We start from the raw sequence: 20,631 nt of genomic DNA on the forward strand, positions 1-20,631 counted from the left end.
CAAATTAGTGTCATGGCATTTTTTTTAGCGCGTACAAAACATTTACTGATTAAAATACTAGTTAGCGAAGTTAATATATAGAGTTTTAGAACATTAAAATAAAGTTATATCAAATTCAAAACATCACGGGCTCATATATATATAATGCAATATTTTAGTATTTCACTTTTAGTATTGCAATCTTGGTGTTGCCATAATTAGAATAAATTACTGGTCTAAATGTACTGGTTTAAAAAGTGCAAGAAATTTAAGGCGAAATACTAGATTTGGAATTTAAGACTAAAGTGAAAGAAATTTGAGGTGAAATGCTAGATCCTGTACTTACAACAAATATCATTAGAACATAATTATTGTTATCGTAGATGGCTAATCGCGGGCGTGAGCGAGCACGTCACGCCTCGGGAAGTGTTGCGCGTTGCTTGGTCACGGCCAAGGTCTTCACTGTCGACATTATGTAACTCTTTGATATTTACTCTCGCGTTTCATTCATTCTAAATATTTATTATAGTTATAGCGCGTTAATTTTTTGTTTTCTATTTTCTTGATTCATACTGGCACTGGCTTATCATCACATGAATTGTCATTTTGAACTCGCCTTCTCTGATTGTTATCGTGTATATAATAACATTCTATAAATTGTACCTCCAGCAAAAAACTTTCGATACCTTACGTTTTAAAGATCTCTCAAAAAGTTATTTAATTTTGGAAACGTTCATCATTTAGGTACCCTAGAAAGTGCTATTGGGGATTCGGCTCATAAAGTAGATATAGACTCCAATTAATTCACAATGTCCTCAGTAAGTAAATATTTCATTTCTGGATTTTGTATCGACAAATGGACACACAAGCAAGAAGAAATTGTACTGAGCGATATTCTTGGAATAATGGTTAATAAAGTTGACGACATCGCTTTGCTTTGTCAACGAGCTTTAATGGCCCTCCAAGATTTAATTAACTCTGTTAAATTGATAGTTCATGATGTATAATGCACATGACTTGTGTTGAAAATGAAGGAGCATTGTTTCGGATCAAGTTCCGGTTTCACTCCCCCCGCGCGCGATCTCGGCATAAAATGGCCAGTGAGAATCGACGATTTCGTATTAACAGTGTGCAAACAAAAACCACCTGTAGTCGTCAGAGAATCGCCAAGGTCGCAGGCCCCCGTGACTCGCTCTGCGTTCCGTTTACCTATATCTCGCGGCATGTCGGCAAATGCACGCGTCTCGACTCTCGCCGCCTGCTGCCCGCCCCCGCCTGAATCACCGCGCCCGGTACGCGCACCATCGTGGTTTGCCTAGGTCAACTCGAGGACGAATGTCTGTGTCCTGAAGTCCAGAGAGAATTTGAAATCATTTCAAGTGTATTCTAGTACCAATTACTCTCCTTTTTACATTCGAATCGCAGTCATTCACTACGAAATTAAATGAATAAGTAAGATTGTAATAGGTTAATACCCACTCGTCGTACTGCTAGGGTTACCATAGGCATGCTTATTTCTGCCGCCAAGCACTGCTTCTTTCCGGTATCAAGGGCGTGGTTGCCGCTTTAATTACAGGCGCATGAGATTTCAAACCTACACCTCAAGTTGATGACCACTGGTTCAGCACTCTGCAGGTGTTTCTTGCATGCCCTGCAAAAAGTTGCTATATAGGGGATGGTTTTCCAATAACCATCGCTGTCAGGTGGGCCATCTAATGTTATTTATATAGAAACTTAACTTAGAAATGAATAAGATCTGCCAATGAAGTATAACAGCTCTCTTTGATTCTTCTATTAAATTAGTTAGGAATTATCCGATACCATCAAAGTATGTATACTCATAATCCCTATTCTTTTATAATCAATTTAATAATGTAAATGGTTACTAGATTTTCTACGTGTGGTTATTGATTACTTTCATCAGTTCTTTGTTTCTAAAAAATACATTTTAAACGAGGATGACATGAAATTCTATCCATACTGATATTATAAATGTGTCGGTGTGCCTGTTTGTAAATTTGTTTTTTTTTATTTATTTGTTACCATGTTCGGCTTACTGATCTACTACTACTGCACCGATCTTGATGAAAGGCATAGAGATAGTTACTATTATACTGGAGACGGAATAGAGACATAGAATGAGAATACTTTTTATCACGGAAAAACCGGGTACCGGGAACCCGCAGGATTTTATAAACGAATATTTATTACATATAGAGGTTGTTTGCATTCTGATAAGCGATAAAGAATCCTATTAAGTCTGGGAATATAAACGGTTTTTTAAAATACCGGAAAAAAGGAGATGTCTCGAGCTTAAGCAAGTAGGTATATTATAATATCTTGCTTGGGAAGTTATTTTTTGAGTATTACGCAAAAGCGTTGATAAAAACTGTCATTATTTGAAAAATGCTTTATTTAATAGGCAGAATATTGCTAGCGGGTTATTCAGCAATTTGATCAGACCACTTGGGTCTCCATTGAACTATTTTTTTCCACAAATTCTATTGAGTGTCTGTGCTCTTCTTCTCACACTAGTTAGGGCAGGTTATTTTTTATTTAATGGAAAAGACTTTTGTAAAATGCGCGTACGCGCAATTATGTAATGTCATCATCTTTTATTAAATATTAGAGACAGAGTTCCTTACGTACAGGTGTATTTATGCATATATGTACATTATACATACATGGTTTAAAGAAAAAAGTTTTAAGTCGGTTGGACTTAAAACACCAAAACTCCCTTACTAATTAGCTTTCATATTAAATTCGATAATCCTTAAATTATTTTAATTGACATGTTTTAACTATTATATATATTATAATCTTAATTCTTATATATTATATATAATCTTTCCATATAACACTTACCAAGGATCATTTTAGACAAAAAATATTTTCGATATCTTTTATACGTGGCAAAAAGGCAACCTATCCTACCTCAATGCCCTATCGAGGCGTCACGTCATGTATTTATTAGAATTGTCTGTAATGCAAAAAAATAAATAAATTCGTTTGCATTTACATATCTAAACTCAGTAGGAAGAAGAAATAAATATATATATATATATATTCCGTACAAATTAAGGCAATCAATGAATATATTTTTTCCGAAAAAAATAATTAAATAGATATATTAATTCCATGGAATTTAATGAAATAAATGGAGATATGGGACCGCGCTCTTCGTTGGTAAATTTTGTTTTCTACTAAATAATGTTAGAAAATGTATTAAAAATGAAAGTTTAGTTCTTCGGTGTGTGTGTCAGTGTGGTAAGGTGTGAGCGAGATGTTACTATTGTCGTAGTCATTAATTGTAGCTGGCGGCGTCAAGTCAAGGTCGCTCGAGATCACATTCGCTCGATGTGAAGCTACAAGTTCTGCTTTACATGCAACGCTGCAGTTTGCACGTACGCGATGCGTTCATGTTTATCGCGAGGAAAGTAAAACGAAAGTGCATTCTCGTTTAATCTCAGCTCATTTAGTAACATGAATGATGAGGTACAAATCGTTACAAAAATTAAGAGATTAGTGTGCGTTATAAAAAATAGGCTTTGGTTCCAGTAGTAAGTAAACGTTTAGTAAAGTAGCTTCAAATTATAAGGTACTAGCTGCTGATTGAGTTCTTCGTCCATGTTTATACAGTTTTTTACAAAGCCCGTGCGTTCCAGTGATAAAAAGAAGACTACGTTACTCTCCGTCCTTTGAACTATCTCTTCTCTTCTTTGCTTGGGCAGGGCATTGTAAGCAAGGACAAACGAATAAACAAAGGACACACACTTTCGCATTTATAATATTAGTAAGGTGTACTATAGGTAAAAGTCTAAGATGTTTTATAAAAATACTGCCGTTAGAGTTTTTTAATGATTCGAAGTCTCACTAGGTATATATGCTGTCTAACACACAGTTCAAGTTGAAGAGTATGTAAAAGTTCTATTTTTGCAAGGAGTCTATCCAAATTCCAAAGCCGAAAAACAAGGCAAGTGGTCTATAAGACAAATAGTTGGGGACCCCTGGCATCGGTGAAAGAATTCAATCATTAAAAAAAACAAAAGCAATCGTTCAATTACCGGTGGATCGGATAAACGTCGCGTTGTAGACTTGGAAAACGTATATATCTCCCAGCTAGTATATAAGCGTTAAAAAGGGTGCTCGTTATCATTAAGTTCTTTTTTAACATTAGGGATGATATTATTAACTGATTAAGATTGAACTGATTAAGTCTTAATGCGACAGAAAAATGAAATGAATGAAGTGCATAGATTAGTAGTAATGTGTTTATGAAATATTTTTTTAGCGGTTAGATGTGGCCAGCAGTAAAATAAAGCGATATTACCGATATATACCTACCCATATTAATGAAAGAGACAGACGATGCTCTCAATTTCCACGTTAAAAATTAAAAATTGCCAGCTCATAGGCAAGTTGTAAAGGTGGTACCGTTTAGAGTATTCATGATATTAAATAACTTTTATTCAACAATTTTGTTGCCTGGGATAAAAACTTTTAGAGAAAAAAGTGATAACTTAACATTTGCTGTGTATAAACAGAGCTGGTGTTTTGATGATCTTTAAAGGTCGAAAAGGATAACTTATTCTGTGGCCCTAAGATGCTGTGTCTATGGCAATAGAAAATAATAATACACGCACACGTTCACACGTACATGCATAATATATGCGTCTAAATGTGATGTCGAGTCATTATAATTAATTATGGTCGACATTTATAAATTTTAGGTGACTTTCTTTATGAAAACTGAAATAAACGATAAAATTATAATAAATTAGCTGTTGCCCGCGACTTTGTCTGCGTTTGATTTTGTTTTTTGATGTAGCATTAAATTTAGTTGTACATTTAAAAAAAAATAAAGTATTCAGTATCGCTATGCCTTAAATGAGGGGTTTGCTGCCGTCCGATGAGGAGTTCTGCCCTCTATCTCCAACCACAGTTTGGGCAAAATTAAACACATATTATAACCTCTACAGTACAAAAATAATTATTTAAATCGGTTATAATTTGTCGGAGTTATGGTGTCAAATCGTCAAACACTCATCCCCTCTCCCAAAGGAGCCTAGCTTAATGTCGGGATAAAAAGTATCCTATATTACTACTAACACTTCCAAGAATATGTGTACAAAGTTTCATGAGGATCGGTTAAGTAGTTTTTGCGTGAAAGCGTAACAAACAAACTTACATTGACATTTATAATATTAGCAGGGATTATTATTTCTTTATTAGTTGTAGTTAGGGGAGTGTCCTATTGGGTGTCCCTTCTGAAATTTTCATGTAATTCATAATATAATGATTACATTGCGATAACAATGGCGCTCGCAAGATAATGTAGGTATTGATTTCTTACTTCTGTTTGAACACTTCACTACTTTATTTTCCTCGTATCAGTTTCAATGTTACCTTGTCAATGTTTCTCGCTATATATGTTTGGTATTCCGCGAAAATTGATAGTATGTTGGGTGCCTTTCATGCCCAAACATATATTTTGCTTGTAATGTACACAAAATATAAAAGGATGCGAGTCGTGCTTCAATGCGTTATTTTGTATTGGGCGTGAATAATGAAGTATTGAACCGGCAATACCGTCAAACTGATGTATTGATATATTTTGATTACATATAGTATCCTACCTATGATTATATGAAAATCGACACTTAGGTAAAGGATTTTAAATAATATAATATATTATGTGCCTATTTCGAAAAAATATCGGTTGTTGCCGTCCCGCTCTCTGAGGCAGGCAGGAAAGGTGCAGGAAAGGTAAATGGCGAATTCCAGCTTAAATTAGCACGGCTTAAACATTGTAATTGATTAACTTTGTGTTGCTAGTTCTGGACCTCACCAACCCGGGCGGCTAAATGGGAGGTCTGGGTCTGGGGCAGAGGCCTTGGCAGTGGCAATTTATAATTTCTGCAGATTTCCCCTGGTCTGGCCTGGTAGGTTTCGGCCATGGCTAATTACCACCCTGCCGACAAAGACGTGTCTCGAAGCGATTGAGAGTTCAGATACGAGAATAGTTAAATTAGCCCGTTAAAAAAAACCCGCTATAGCCCGTGACTGTATGATTAAATTTACTGTTGTGAAATTACAGTCAACTGCTAACTTTCATTTTCTACTACTAGAAAATGAAAAAAAAATCTCCGTTGCGACATCTTACAGGAAATTCGAAATATTCAGTAAACGAAGTTTCGGGCATCACTAGTAAAAAGGTGTGTCATAAAATTGGAAAATAATATTTACTCTGTTAAAATGGGATAATGCTCGGACCTTGTTTAGTGATTTGGACCCAATACGAAAATACGTTATCTACGTATTACGTTTTAGGATACATTTGAGGCGGAGTTACCTATATCTCTAAATATGATATACCATGATAATTAAGTATTCACGTATACGTGGGAGTATGTGATAAGGAAAAATAATTTGGATATAAATATATCGAACTGGCTTTGCTTTTTCGCTGTATACAATTTATTGTCCACTAATTTTAATCTTTTACACTTATCAATCTATATTAAACTTTTCATTGCTAAAACAACAAATCCAAATTCATTCAATATGGGCCTAAGTAATTTATGCACTTTTGAAATTCCAAGTCTGTTTGTTTGTTGCGACTCTACCATCGAAATGCCGATGCTATAGAGTAAAAGCTGACAAGTAACTCAGCAGTTGCTCACTTCCAAAATAAACATTTTACAATTCCACAATCATTATTCTATATTACGGGAGATGAGAGTGGTACGGCGAGCTTCCAAAAAATGGATCAATTGTATACTCATCCTTATCGTGAATTACCGGCCCATTACCGGCCCACTACAGGGCACGGGTCTCCCTCAGATAGAGGAGGTTTGGGACGTTCTCCACCACGCTGGCCAAGTGCGGATTGGTTGGATTGGACAGACTTCACACGCCTTTAAGAACGTTATGGAGAAATCTCGGGCTTACCTCATGTTTTTTCCTTCATAGTTGAAGGTCATATTTTAAATTCCTTGAATTAGAAACGCACATAACTCCGAAAGGTTAGAGGTGCGGTCCGGGGATCAAACTCTGTCAACCCGCTTGTAAAGTGACCTCACTGTAATAAGTGTGTTATAACACATTTTTTAAACGTGCCTTTGTAATTCCAATATATCGAGCAATATACCATAACATTCATGTTGTAAAAACATATACTTAACCCCACAAATTATTAACCCTAATGTCTCATCATATAGTACGTATTATGTAATTAAAACTAGCACTAAAATGTTATAAAAGAATTGACATACATATTATTCACATTGTATCCGGTTATATGATAAGGGATAAATATGCGTAATGAAAGTTGATAAAAACGTATTGTTTTACTCATTTTTGTTTCTATTGATTCACTGAAAAACACAACATCCATCACATCCGTGTTCGTGTTAGTAGTAGTTGAGCTCTTTGTGATAGAGCATGTCCGTGGAAGTATTACCGCCATACTTTTTTTTTACTACGACAATACACACATCGCCATCTAGTCCCAAAGTAAGCGTAGCTTGTGTTATGGGTACTAAGATAACTGATGAATATTTTTTTGAATAATATACATAAATACTTATAATATATAAAGAGCAACTACTGAGTTTCTTGCCGGCTCTTCTCGGTAGAATCTGCTTTCCGAACCGGTGGTAGAGTCACTACAAACATACATACTTCACGTTTCAAAAGCGCTTATAAAGTAGGCCTACTTGAAATAAATGAATTTGAGTTTGAATTTGAGATAAAAACCCAGACACTACAAAACATTCATGTTCATCACACAAATATTGTCCAGTTCAGTGTCTCAGAAAGCAGGGTCGCTGCCCACTGCGCCAATCGGCCGTCAACCGCCTAGCTGCGTTTCTGTGGTTCGGTCTGAAGAAGGTTCTAATTCCAGGCACATGAGGCTTAACACCTCTGCCTCAGGTTTATGGACTCAAAGCGGATTATAGAGCACGTTCATTGCATGCCCTGCTAAGTGCTGCTCTGTTTATAACCATGGAACGAGTTGGTAGCATGACGGGGAAGTAGCGTAATAATATGCTAAATTTAAACCGGAATATCACATGTTTTACATTTATTAGGACTAGAGATGCGCCGAATAGTGGTCTCACTGAATAACCGAATACCGATAATTATTCGGTTTAACCTTTACCGAATCGAATATTCGGTTAAAATTCAGGTACGCTACATGTCGCTGTTGGCTAGATGACGAACGAGCCGTACTGCATCCGCTACCCGCTTTACACACAGCGTTGTCACAGGTTACTTTGTTTTCAAACATCGCACGAATAAGTTACAAATAAAAAACAAAGGTGCATTTCATTACAAACATATTGATAATATTAACTTAACAGAAATAATATTAACAGAAATTCTTGGACCGCCGAATATTAATAATTGCCGAAAATATATTCGGCAACCAAACCGAATAATTTGATCGTTTTAGTGGAAATGATGCCGAATACCAAACGATTATTCGGCGCATTTCTAATTAAGACACTACAAACTTTGATTAACGTCTTCTTATAATTGCTCATGTACTGTACTCTCATAAGCCAAGCAGATTAACTGCTGATTGACCTAAATTAATTAGGCCAAGGCTAATGCATCGTAGACCCAAATCTGCAAATCGATACCTGACAAGGTTGGTTTGATAAATAGCGCCATTAGTTACATTATGATTGCAAGTACATACTTATTTTATGATTGTCAGATCGCAACCCGCAAAAACATATGAAATAAAAATAAAAAGGTAGCTCATGAAATGGAAATGGAAATATTTAAATATCTGAAAAAGCTTTAAAAAAATTCTGAATTGTTTAAATAATGGATGAAAGAACTGCAAAGAAAGAGACAGGCTGCTTTCACTGCCTTAATACGGACCATTGAACTGCAATGTTTCTTACTAGATGGCGCTATGCTCAGTCGCGTACGTAAAATCGGTCCAAGATGGCCGCCACCACAAAATGGCAAAACATTTTTTTCACAACTCCTTCAATATAGAAAGTTGGGGGTTTTTTGATTTTTAATTTTTAAAGACAAAAGACCTAAATAGCTTAACTAAGAAGTTAGATTACATATTAGAGAAGAATGCTTTCGGTTCTAAGACCAAATGCAATATTCAACTAGTGTTTATTTTGTTTTTTGACGTGACAACGTCTTATAATTCGATGGAGCCGGCTGCACGCACGAAAAAACATGACGTATGCGGCGTTACCACGCTCTGAGGCGTTCCATTCAAGGCTTGAAGTGCAAGCGAGAGTGCGGAACGAGCGACAAAGAGGCACAGTCGGCCTCCGCGTTCGACATCTGTCTCTCTCCTACTTGAGTGAGCGATGCGTCCGCGTAGACAACTTCTATACAATAATACATTTACATGTTTTCGGCAAGGATGAAGTGCAGTGAAAAGTGAATGTGGTGTCAATTGTTTATAGCAACGATAATATCTATCAAACAAATAAAATAAAAATTTTATACTAATTTTCGATTCCTAATAATAACATGTGGCTTTCGTGACCAGTGGGGCGCACGGAATTTGGAAACTCGATAGGCAGTTTAAAATGAACCATTTGACAAAAGAATAAAAACTTGCGTTAGATAATTTTTATCGCTCCTCAATATTATTTTTATGTTTTTCTTTAACGTCTTCTCTATATTGGACCGTGTTTTTAGTAGAAATATTTTAGAAATTTTTTATATACATAAAATATTTTAGTATATTTGGGATTTTTTTTTTCTTTTTTGTTCTGCGGGATACGTTTTAATAGAACTTCTGTATAAAAAACCAGAGCTATCTTAGAGCTCTATTTTCAAACTCAACTGAAAAGCTCAACGATTTAGAAACCTATCAGGGTTGCAGTGACGTGCACTGGTTTTATTACCAGGTTATGCATACAGCTGGCAAATTGCATAAAACGGCAAAAATCCTCCTTATACGAATTACATTTAAATTTTAGGGTAGGCATTGCTTTTGTGCATGTATGAAGTGCATGCATGTTTAAATTCATTTTGTCACGAGAGCTATCTCGAAAACAACTTTATATCGTAAAGATGGTTTAATTTCAGTAATATCCTAAAGGTAACCAACAAAAATTTAGATATAAATAATAGTCTATGGAAATATAAATAATGTGTCTGCGCTTTCTTTTTCTTCAAAATCACAACACTAAAATATAAATAAACATCAAATAACAACTGTAGGCGTTACTAAAATACAAAGGAAGCCTTAACTTTATTTAAAACAGCATAACATCATTGCTTTTATGATAAGCAAAATTTTCGGAATACTTGAGTAATTTATATAAATCCCCTTGTGTAACATGAAATCGTAGGTAATATTTGACTCCGTTGAGGGTCAGTAGCAGTGTGTATATGATAAATACGTGTGTATCGAATACACGTGGAGGCGTATACGCATTTGATTCAAGGCCGCATGATTATATTATGTAGGGTACGTATATTACTAGTTCTATCAAATAGGATGCGAAAAGTTACGTCACGGTTACCGATTATTTAGGGTTTCGTACCAAAATAGTAAAAAACACGTTTAGGTACTTACTGGAATGTTGTAATTTGGAATAATTATTATAGGTGTTTGTTAAACATTATTGTAAAAGAAAAAAAAAGTTTTCATTGCAGAAATAAGTACTTCAAATGGCCGGCGTAATTTAAATGAAAGTTAAAATTAGTTCAAGTGTGATATCTTAATATGGAACTCTTCGTTTCTATATTTTATTTCTTCTCTCTTTCATCATACAGCTATTTAGTTCTATCAATGCCGCATAGTTTGTAATTAACTAGCTTTTGTAAATTACTTAACCCGCGACTTCGTCCGCGTTAGTTTTGCTTAACAAACATCTTATTTGGGAGTTTTTAACAGTTTATTTGGGAGATGTGTGGCATTCAATTTAGGTATAGTTCTACAACAAGTTGTGTACAACTTAAAAATATCTCTTCTTAATAAATATAAACTTAAATATATTTTTCTTGTAATAAATATATTTTCTGAATTCTGTGTAAAAATAATTGTTTAGTTTAGGTGTACTCCTTAATTTTCGTAAACACGTGATAACTTCTTAATAAATGTCCGATTGGAATGAATTAAAAATTATTTTACTGCTATATATTTATATACCCTTGATGACTAAAAACTATTTATTTGTATAACAGGTTATACTGCGTTACTAATTGTAACCCACTTTCGTTTCTACCGGTGATTTAATAAAATTTTAGAACACAAAAGCTGCTATTGCGAATTAACTATCATAGTTAGATATACTCCTTCGCGGACTTTTTTTTTAGGTAATAAAGAGTACTTCAATCATGTCATATATAACTTTTATGTATCATCAATAGTTTCCTCGGCGCACGCCTAGTAATGAATTTTATAGGCTAAATTTTGCTACTTTGGATTACATCATAACGATTTTCTTGACGATCTCCAATTTTTAGAATAAAAATTATACCCTATGTTACTTCGTGATAGTTAAGCTTTCTTTTGGCGAGAAATTCTTAAAATCGATCCAGAACTTTGGGAGCCTATTTGGTTCAAACAAAAAAATCCTTCCTCTTTATAATATAAGTTAGTATTAGTATTATCGTCGAAAATGTCAAAATAGTAATAATTTCACCAACTAACCAGTTCTATTTCTCTCAAAGATACAAAACCCTCATGCTCTAGATGACTCGTAGTTGACGTTTTTATTTTTAGTGTTTTAACGAATTCACAAACAATACTAACGTCTGAGAGAGCAACAATAAGGTTTTTTACGGAGTTTCATTATAGTGAGCCGTTAAAATCATAAAAACAAAACTACATAGGTATCATGTGCTTTACACGGTGCTTTCCCAAAAGCACAGGATTTCGATTCGTTACGTGATTTGTGGAGTGATCGTTTGATTGTCTTTAGTTTTTCGAGTTTTTCGAGGGACCACTTTGCCAAATGTTCCAATGACATTCATCTTCTTTGTGATCTTAGAAAGAGAACTCTTTGGTATCTAATGATTTCATCGAAGTCAATACATCGTCTCATATTCATCTTAATATTCTAAAATTCTGCTTCTAAGATCGTCTGTTTGTACGAGATAATCGAGGGCGGCCAAACCGGGAATTGAATTAGCAGGTAGTTTTCTCAGAGAATATTTTTTACTGCGAGAAAGAATTCGCAGGTTGGAAATGAAGCCCAAATAATTTAGTGTAGATTAGGATATGTATTTTCTGGATTAGATTCAGTTGTGCAGAGATTACCTTTAATTATGGAAGTTAACTTATTTTACCCCTATAAGGTTTATTGATAGAGTATAAAACAATCCCAATGATAAATAATTGGTTCTTTTTATTATTGCATATTGTATGTAGAATAACGAGTAAGTCGTTCGAGTATTATATATATAGCGTTAAATTCGACAGAGTGACATAGCGAAAAAATTAATCGGTAGAGGCTAGCGCAGGGTGTTCGGTCCATGAGTGAAGCAAAACTTAATTACAGAAATGGCAACAAACGATACATAGGCCGACATCTAACAAGTCAATTATTATTTCGATTATACCTTTTATAACATCTAATAAAATATCTAAATTATTTATTTCATTTCCTTATCATATACAGATACGATTGTTAAAAAAAAAAAAAACGATTAAGGCAACTAGTTTTTCGACATAAAAATGAGATTTATTCACGTATGATTGTAAGCAGACCTTGGGGGAGCCTGTTGAGTTAAGACCTTCATGCCGGTAACCGCGCGGAAGTTGTCGGGTACATTTTTTGTCGATTTCGAGCTTGCTGAATTTAAGCGTGCATTAGTCACGAGCTAACCTTCGGCGCTGGAGCTCGCGGGGCATTGTTGACGCGGTGCAATATCGGCAGCATCGTTGCGCCGGCGCGGCGACGAGTTCCCACTGCCTACGTAGTACTATTATCTATTCTGTGTGCGAGTGCAATAACAACAGCTATCACAATGTCACGACGACGTCTGCTTTGTCCCCGCCCGTGTTTATGACGAACGCGTACTTTCAGTCGCAACTTTCGGTTCGTACTCATGCGCATTAGCGGTTGTAAACAATTTTTTTTTTTGTTTATCCATTAGGTGTGTTACTTTGTGAGCTACAATTAGTGTTGCGTTAGTGAACTTGAACAGCTGTGTGGGATAGAGCAACTGTAGTGTAGTGATGTGAGGGTGCCAGTGCGTTGCCATGTCGAGCGTGGCGAAGAAGGACAAGCCGACGATGTCGGTGACTGCGCTGATAAACTGGGCGCGGCCAGGGCCTCCGGGGCCGCAGCAGCCGCCGCCAGCGTCTCCGGCCCCAACCACCAACATGCTGCAGGCTTTTGGCACTCCCTCGAGCATGCCCAACGTTGACTGCTCGATCGACATGCAATGTAAATACGTCATTCCTATTCTGTTTTTTCTAAGATACCTTTATTAGAATAGGCGTTATTATTCTAAGATAGTATTAAATTATTCTGAGCATTCTGAGTTGCCCATTTTAATGAAATATATATGTCGTAAGTGGATGCGTGATTGCATTAAATAGTTTACCGTCAGACAGTTTTTGTGTAAATTAAGGTGTAGTAACTAGAGTAGATAATTAGATATAGAACTGATATATTTCTATATCTACACCATTAATAAACCGGTAGAGTTTGTTTTTTTCGTTTCTTTGAACTCGCGAATCTCTGAAACTTGTGGTCGGATTTGACGAAGTATTTTATACATTTAATAGCCTTATTCTTACATTATTTTATTGCCCTAAGAGTCGAGCAAAGTGCGGACAATGCGATTCGGTAGGTCGTAGAATTTAAGTTTGTGTGGCACAAAAATGTACTTATCTAGTTGTACGCGGTTGATGTTTTAGGGAACACTAGTATCATTATTTACTGCCTGGCAAAAGTGTTGAGAAAATACATTCAGTAAAATAGTACGTATTAAAGTAGGGTATGGGCATCTTTTCCTTACCAACAAGTCCAGTCTGGTAGTATTCTAGTTGTAATATGTACTTACCTAACTTTGAAATAAAACCACTCAAAACGGTTTTCAATTAGGATCTAGCATAAGCATTTTAATATTAGTAATTAAGTTTTTTCTTATTTACTTTATTTTTGTGCGAAACTGTATAGACAAAATCTATAAGAATAATTATAAAAGCCATATTCAAAAACATCGAAAATTTGTTTAATTTGCCAGCTGGCAGATAAATTAGATTTCTAATTTAAAGGTAGAGTCGACAGTAATTAGATTTCGTAAATAACAAAATAACTTACTTTGATGTATGAATTCACCTTGAACATATTTTGCTTATTCTTTACGTTTGACGTCGCGCTCTGACGCAGCGGCGCAGCGGTCCTGTAGCATAGGAGGTCGCTGGTTCGATATGCAGAAAAGACCAGTTGACTACTGATCGATCGGTCCTGGGTTAGATTCCTGTATTGTATAAAAATCCGGTTTAGCTCAGAGGCGTTCTCCACCCCTTTGCTTCGGAGATCAATGTGTGTGTCTGCGTGCGTGCGTGAGTGTGTCTGTCTGTGGCATCGTAGCTCGCGAACAGATGAACCCATTTTGATTTCGTTTGAAATGTGAAGCCGGGAGTGTTCTTAGCGATGTTTGATGAGTCTATCCGACATCCCAACCCTCTCATAGTTGCGGCTTCTTTTTACTCACCCAACCTTAGCGCCACTCTCAACAAGTGGAGGCCTAAACATATCCTTCACGACCCTGACGATCAGATTACTACTGACAATGCTCCCTATCAGAACACACAATCAACCTATGCACAGCGTCTTCGCCGGCGAAGACGAGGTCCCCGACTTCTAACGTCAACCGGACGTGGGCTCGCACCACGTTCTCGGAAGCGTGCGGATTAATCACCGTCCGTAACCCTTTCACTCCAATCGTCGCCTGAGCCGAGGTTCGGCCTCACATGAGGCGCCCTCAGGCCGACGATCCCTTCGCTTCTTCGAGCCCTAGGGTTCAAACTCTTCCTGGCAGAGCCCCATTCCGAGGCTCGCCATCAAGCCCGCGTTCCGCTGTTAAAATCATTAGGGTTAATCAGCTACACACAATCCGAAAAAAAAGATGTTTGATGAAAATCGGACCAAGATGGCCGCCTCTACAAAATAGCGGTTTATATAATTTTCCACAACTCTCCACACTAAGTAAACTGTATCGTGGTTTCAAAAATGGCATCTTCTTGGGCTTATCCCACGTTATAATAAGGGGTCGGCTTAACTTGCCTTTTGAAGAACTTGTTTTATTGGTTTTGGCATATTATGTGGTTCGACAGACCGCCTGTCTAACGACAACCCTTGAGACAATCAACATGTGATAAACATAGTAATCGGATCAGAGTCTGAGCTCTAAATCCCTCTCCTCCCCTATGAGAGAGGAGGCCTCTACCCAGACGTAAGGCATAAATAGGGTTAGGATAATAGGATGAAGTTGGGTCTAGTCGAGTCTGGCATGAGGCTTCAGCCACGGCTTGTAACTAGTTAACCACCCTACTTGTTTTCATTATTTTTTAAAACTTACTTTACACCAAAATGTAATAAGAAAATTATTTACATAATAAAACTAGTAAAAAAATATGAATCATGAGAATCATGTCAAAACATGCTGAACCGATGACGTTCTTTTCATTCATGCACTAAAGAACTGACAACAGTATAAACTTGTGTTAACTTATGTTCACGCGTTAGAAGTTATACTTCTTTGGCGTAAAAAGATAAAAATCTTTTCAAAAATGTTATCTTTCGCCTTATTCTACGTTTGTAAAAAAAACTACACTAACAATAGAAAAAAAGTATTGTTTTAATTATAGAAAGTTAACTGTCAAACCTTTTTTAGAAAAACTAAAATGATGACTATATGGTGTCGTTTTTTGTAAAAATTTAATCTCACCATTTTTCCCTAACGCCCCAAAAGTAGTATAACTTCAAAAATTTAATGGCGGAGGAGTTTTTACTTTTTGCCATGTTTTTAATTTATGCCTTTGGTCTAAAATCCTGTGCACGCCACTTGTGCCTTTGGCCTTTTGTAGGGAGGTCCCATTTCTACGGTCTCATGTCGCTGGCCAGTTTCTTTGTGCAACTTTTTTTGATGCGGTCCATCCACCTAGTCGAGGGTCTAATATCGCTGCTATAATTATGTGTCGCCAATCCAGCACCTTGGAACCTCAACTTCCATCGGTTATTCGAGCTAGCTATATACCCCGCCCATTGCCACTCCAGCTAAGGTTATTTGAGGACATCCCATCTCAAACAGAGTACACGTATATTATAATCGTAAGGAGAGCTATGCTATGAGTATCCCTACGTAATTAAATCAGAAATTAGGAAACCCATAGAAGAACTAGAATTATCGACATAAATCAACGATTCGCGAAGCTGAAGTAGCAATGGGCGGGCATATAGCTCGAAGAAGCGATGTACGTTGGGGCCCCAAAGTGCTGCATTGCTAATTATGTTTCAGCTTAGATACCCTGTTCGCTGTTAGATATCAATACCAAAAATCATTCAAAACCGTGTAGGACTTCGACTTCACTTTCAGGGGTTGAGTTTGAATGCCCTAAGTTATTCACGCATAATCTAAGTTATGTGTGTTTTAAGCAATTAAAAAAAATCTTGATTCCGTGAACTAACAAGGCTATAATAATAAAAATAGCCGCCGAAATGAGGCGAAAAAATTTCGATCGTAAAGCACTCTCTGATGCTTCCCATCATGAGTCATGCAAATGTCACTTTAACGGCGAAGGAATAGATTGTGAGGAATCCTGCATGCCTGAGAGTTCCCCATAATGTTCTCAAAGGTGTGTGGAGTCGACCAATCCGAACTGGGCTAACGTGGTGGACTAAGGCCTTAACCCCTTCTCATTGCGGGAGCAGACCCGTGCCCTGTACCTGTTGTTGGCCGGTAATGGGTTGATATGATTACGATGTTGAAATAATGTAAACTATAACCTTAATGTCCATAACATTATGTATGTCTTATAATATTATTGTATGTTCAAAATTCAAATTAAAAATTCCTGTATTCAAATTTAGATGAAAAGGCAATTTTGCTGCGTACATTGAAATAATGTAATTGAAGTCGTTAGATGCATAGGATACACAATTCTATAGTGAGAGGTACTAGGCGGTTCTAAGCTCCAACGGTCTAAGAAGATGCCCACTAAAAACTTGCTATGCACTAACAGTCATGGTTTTAAAACGTTACAAAATTAAGTTCTAGTCGGTCAGACTTTTGAGTGAACACCGATACAATTTCGCTCAACTTATCTTATATTTCTTTTCCCAACAATTATTGGACTTCCGTAACGACAAAATTTGCATCGATATCTGTTCCATTTATCCGCCAAGCAGGATTGCTGTTTTCCGGTCTGAAAGGCGTGGTTCCAGGTGTAATTATAAGCACATTAGGTTTTACTCCTACGCCTCAGTTTGATGGTCACAGGGCGGAACGATGTAGGCCACGTTACGTGCTTGCCCTAGGAGTGTTGCTCTGATTAGGCTTTGATTTTACACTTACTGTCAGGGCCATCCGTTATTATTTTAATATAGTGTACATTATTCTACTATTCAAGCCCTTTCAAATGAAAGTTACATACATCCATTATTTGGAGGAGGCCATCTTGCACCGATTATCATTAAACATGGCTTTAAGCCATGTTTAATGATAATCACGGGAAATACGATGCCACAGACAGAAACACACACACGCGCACACACACAAACACACATCCGCCCCCCCCATACTCTGTTTTCCTTATTTTCCTTACTGGGTGGTTGTGTACAAATAAATTAAATAATAAAATCATTATAGGCAAATAATAATGAATAATGCCCGTGTTGAAATGTCTGCCTCTACACTACGAATCTTTGATTGATATTGTGATTATCCGTCAGACAGTAACCATCTATCGAGTCACATGGGACCAATTTTTTGCTATATTAGAAACGATATAACTATGATTAGATAGAATATTAGCACATGATGATTAATAAAACGTATAATAGCAACACATTGACAACACCCGAAAGGTGAAGCCACGCATATCTAGCCAAATCAAATCTTAGGCTTCCTACACACATGCAGCATAGGAAATTGTATATATTTTTAATGATATTGACGTGTTTGGAGAGCCTTACATTGATCGAAATTGATGTGTGTTTCCGTTGCCGCTATAACAACAAATACTAAAAACAGAATTAAATAAATATTTAAGGGGGCTCCCATAAACAAGACATGATTTTTTTTCCGTTTTTAAAGCTACCATTATCGGAACCCTTCGTGCGCTAGTCCGACTCGTACTTAGATGGTTTTTAACGAACATTTAAAAAAAAAAATCGCCTGCCTTATCGACGTAGCCTGCGAAGCAAAGAATCTTAATAAAAACTCTTACTAAGACTACTACTAATTTAAAAAAAATTACAGTCTAACAAACTCCGTACGAGGCGCTAACGTTTCGAACTTGGCCGTTTTTAGTTCGGCCTAAATGGACTGGCCTGTTGAAGTCGTAGTTCTTACATGCATTCAGAAAAACCCATTGTTTGTGTAAAGAATGAGAATCTAACACTGGAATTCATAGTAAAGTTAGGGACTCTTCTTTTAGAAAATTCAGCCGCTTTAAGGCGAATCCAACCTTTATTCATTTAATATAAACTAAAGGAAGTTTGCAGTGTGCCAGATGTAAGTTGAGCCGCTGAATTCTGGCAAACCAAATTTCGACAACTAAACAAAACTGACAAAATGACTTCGTTAGTTGACAGTTGATGTGAAAGCTACACGAATTGAGCGGCATAGAGAATTTTCTGTACTGATACTTTGTAGTTTAGGGATTCTTAAGCGATTGTCTTCGAAAGAGAAGAAACGCTGGTTCAACATTTAATACCTGCATAAGTGTTGCTTCTTAGATTTTGATTTTCGTTCAGTGTTCACCTTTTGTCTATGAAATCCAGTGTAAGCTCTCCAAAGGTTTCGATTTCTTTCCACTTTAGAGATAACAAAAGCATGCTTGATTACCTATGGTGCTTTATTATGTTTGAACGTAATTTTGTTACTATAAATAGGCGAGATCGTACATAAATGACTACTTACGGTTGTGTTCTTTCATAAGACTTCCCTGAATGGTAAACAAGCCATTTATTATACTTTTTTCCCTTTCTTAGATGTGCTTTGACTTAATGTTTTACTTGGAAATGAGATCAGAAGTGAGGTTTTGGTAAACATACGTTTTATTTATTTCTTTTGTGGTTTAGAAGTTATTTTCCTTATTGCGAGTTGGTAAATAAAGACGTTATTTATTATTAGTTAACAGATTTTTATTTATTTAATTCCTGTTAGGTTCTTAGTTTGAATTTATAGTACCTACTTAACCAACCGAAGAAAAATACTGAAATAAGTGAATAAATAGCGCCGGGAAAGAAAAAATATTGAGTGTTCAGTTTTTTTGTTTTTAAATTAATAACACTATATCTTAGATATACTCGTAGACTGAATTCTAATAAAGTAGGCTACTGTAGCAGGAGTAGCCAGACTATTCAGTACGAAATTGTCGCCACAAAGAAATGCATACTTTCTTTGCATGTGTTGTGTAAAAATAGTGTTCTGTGTTATCTCGATCTAGTTTCCTTGATAACAAGCTACTGCGTTGCATTTAAATGCATACTGTATGTTATTTTATATCGAACCACCTTAATCATAATTCCTGATAAACAATCTGGTAGTGATAACTTACGTCCAATACCTAATTAAGAATTTGAATAAGAATGTCGGAATGATTTTTATCTCCGTCTGTTATCAAAAAACAGATTGTTAATTTTGTTTTTGTTAAAATCCTTTCACAATGCATAAAGTAACTTTTGTTTCTGTACGCAGTTCTCGAGGCTGGGTAGGTAGGTAATTTATTTTCGACTGCTCCTTAAGGCAACGTCTCGTTCGTTCGTAGTACCTCCGAATCGTGTTTTTCGTTTAGCAATTGTAATTTATGATGCTGAATACTAAAAATACTATTATCATAAACGGCTTCCTCGTGAATTTTGTATAAACTGGTAGCTGCGCGAAGTGCTCTTAAATGGCGTAAGTATGATTATTTGTTTAGTAGCTGTTGCCCACGAATTTGTATGTGTGGAATTTGCGGGCAACGAAAATAATAGTAGTCGTGCGGTACTGAAATATAACCCGCATTTAAAACGTAGCTCCTTCCCTTCTACAAATGGGAGATCATTCTCAGCCAACAACATAAAGGATTCAGTATAAGTGGTAGTAAAGTTTAGCTCGCTCACATAGCTCGTCCGGGAAATAACTACCGGCGCATAAGGTTAACACCTACGACTCAGTTTGATGTACGCGGCACGTTGTAGAAAGTCTTCTTTGCGTGTTCTGCGAAGTGTTGTTCTTATAGTAAGTTAAATGTAATTCCATCAGAGTGTGAGAGTGACGGAAAAGAGAGTGCACCTGCGACCGAGCACCCACTTGTGCACCCATATCTCCCGCTTAGTTTTAAAATCTCTCTGGAGATTGACCACCGTGGCTGAAATTGCTCGGAGAAACTGTATTGAAATGCATTTATTTTGTCAATCTTTTTGAGTTCGTTGAATAAAGTCAATACATATATAAAACATACAATTAGTCGCATTTTTATTAAAA

General features: G+C 36.4%; 1 protein-coding gene across 9 annotated transcripts in view; it reads left to right on the forward strand.

The window, feature by feature from the left end:
• LOC120637289 (protein ultraspiracle homolog) overlaps nucleotides 1-20,631 on the forward strand; it is a 55,444-nt gene that overhangs the window by 7,638 nt on the left and 27,175 nt on the right. For 6 of the 9 annotated variants that reach the window (XM_039909051.1, XM_039909050.1, XM_039909054.1 and 3 more), the window contains exon 2: nucleotides 13,078-13,370. The exons of 2 other annotated variants lie outside the window; for them this stretch is intronic. In XM_039909051.1, coding sequence (XP_039764985.1) covers nucleotides 13,184-13,370 — 187 coding nt within the window. In that variant the 5' untranslated portion in view covers nucleotides 13,078-13,183. Of the gene's footprint in view, nucleotides 1-13,007; nucleotides 13,371-20,631 lie in introns of all 9 variants that reach the window. One more of the 9 variants, XM_039909053.1, reaches the window with a different exon arrangement.

The sequence above is a fragment of the Pararge aegeria genome, chromosome 3, assembly GCF_905163445.1.
Source record: "Pararge aegeria chromosome 3, ilParAegt1.1, whole genome shotgun sequence".
Classification (NCBI taxonomy): Eukaryota; Metazoa; Arthropoda; class Insecta; order Lepidoptera; family Nymphalidae; genus Pararge; species Pararge aegeria.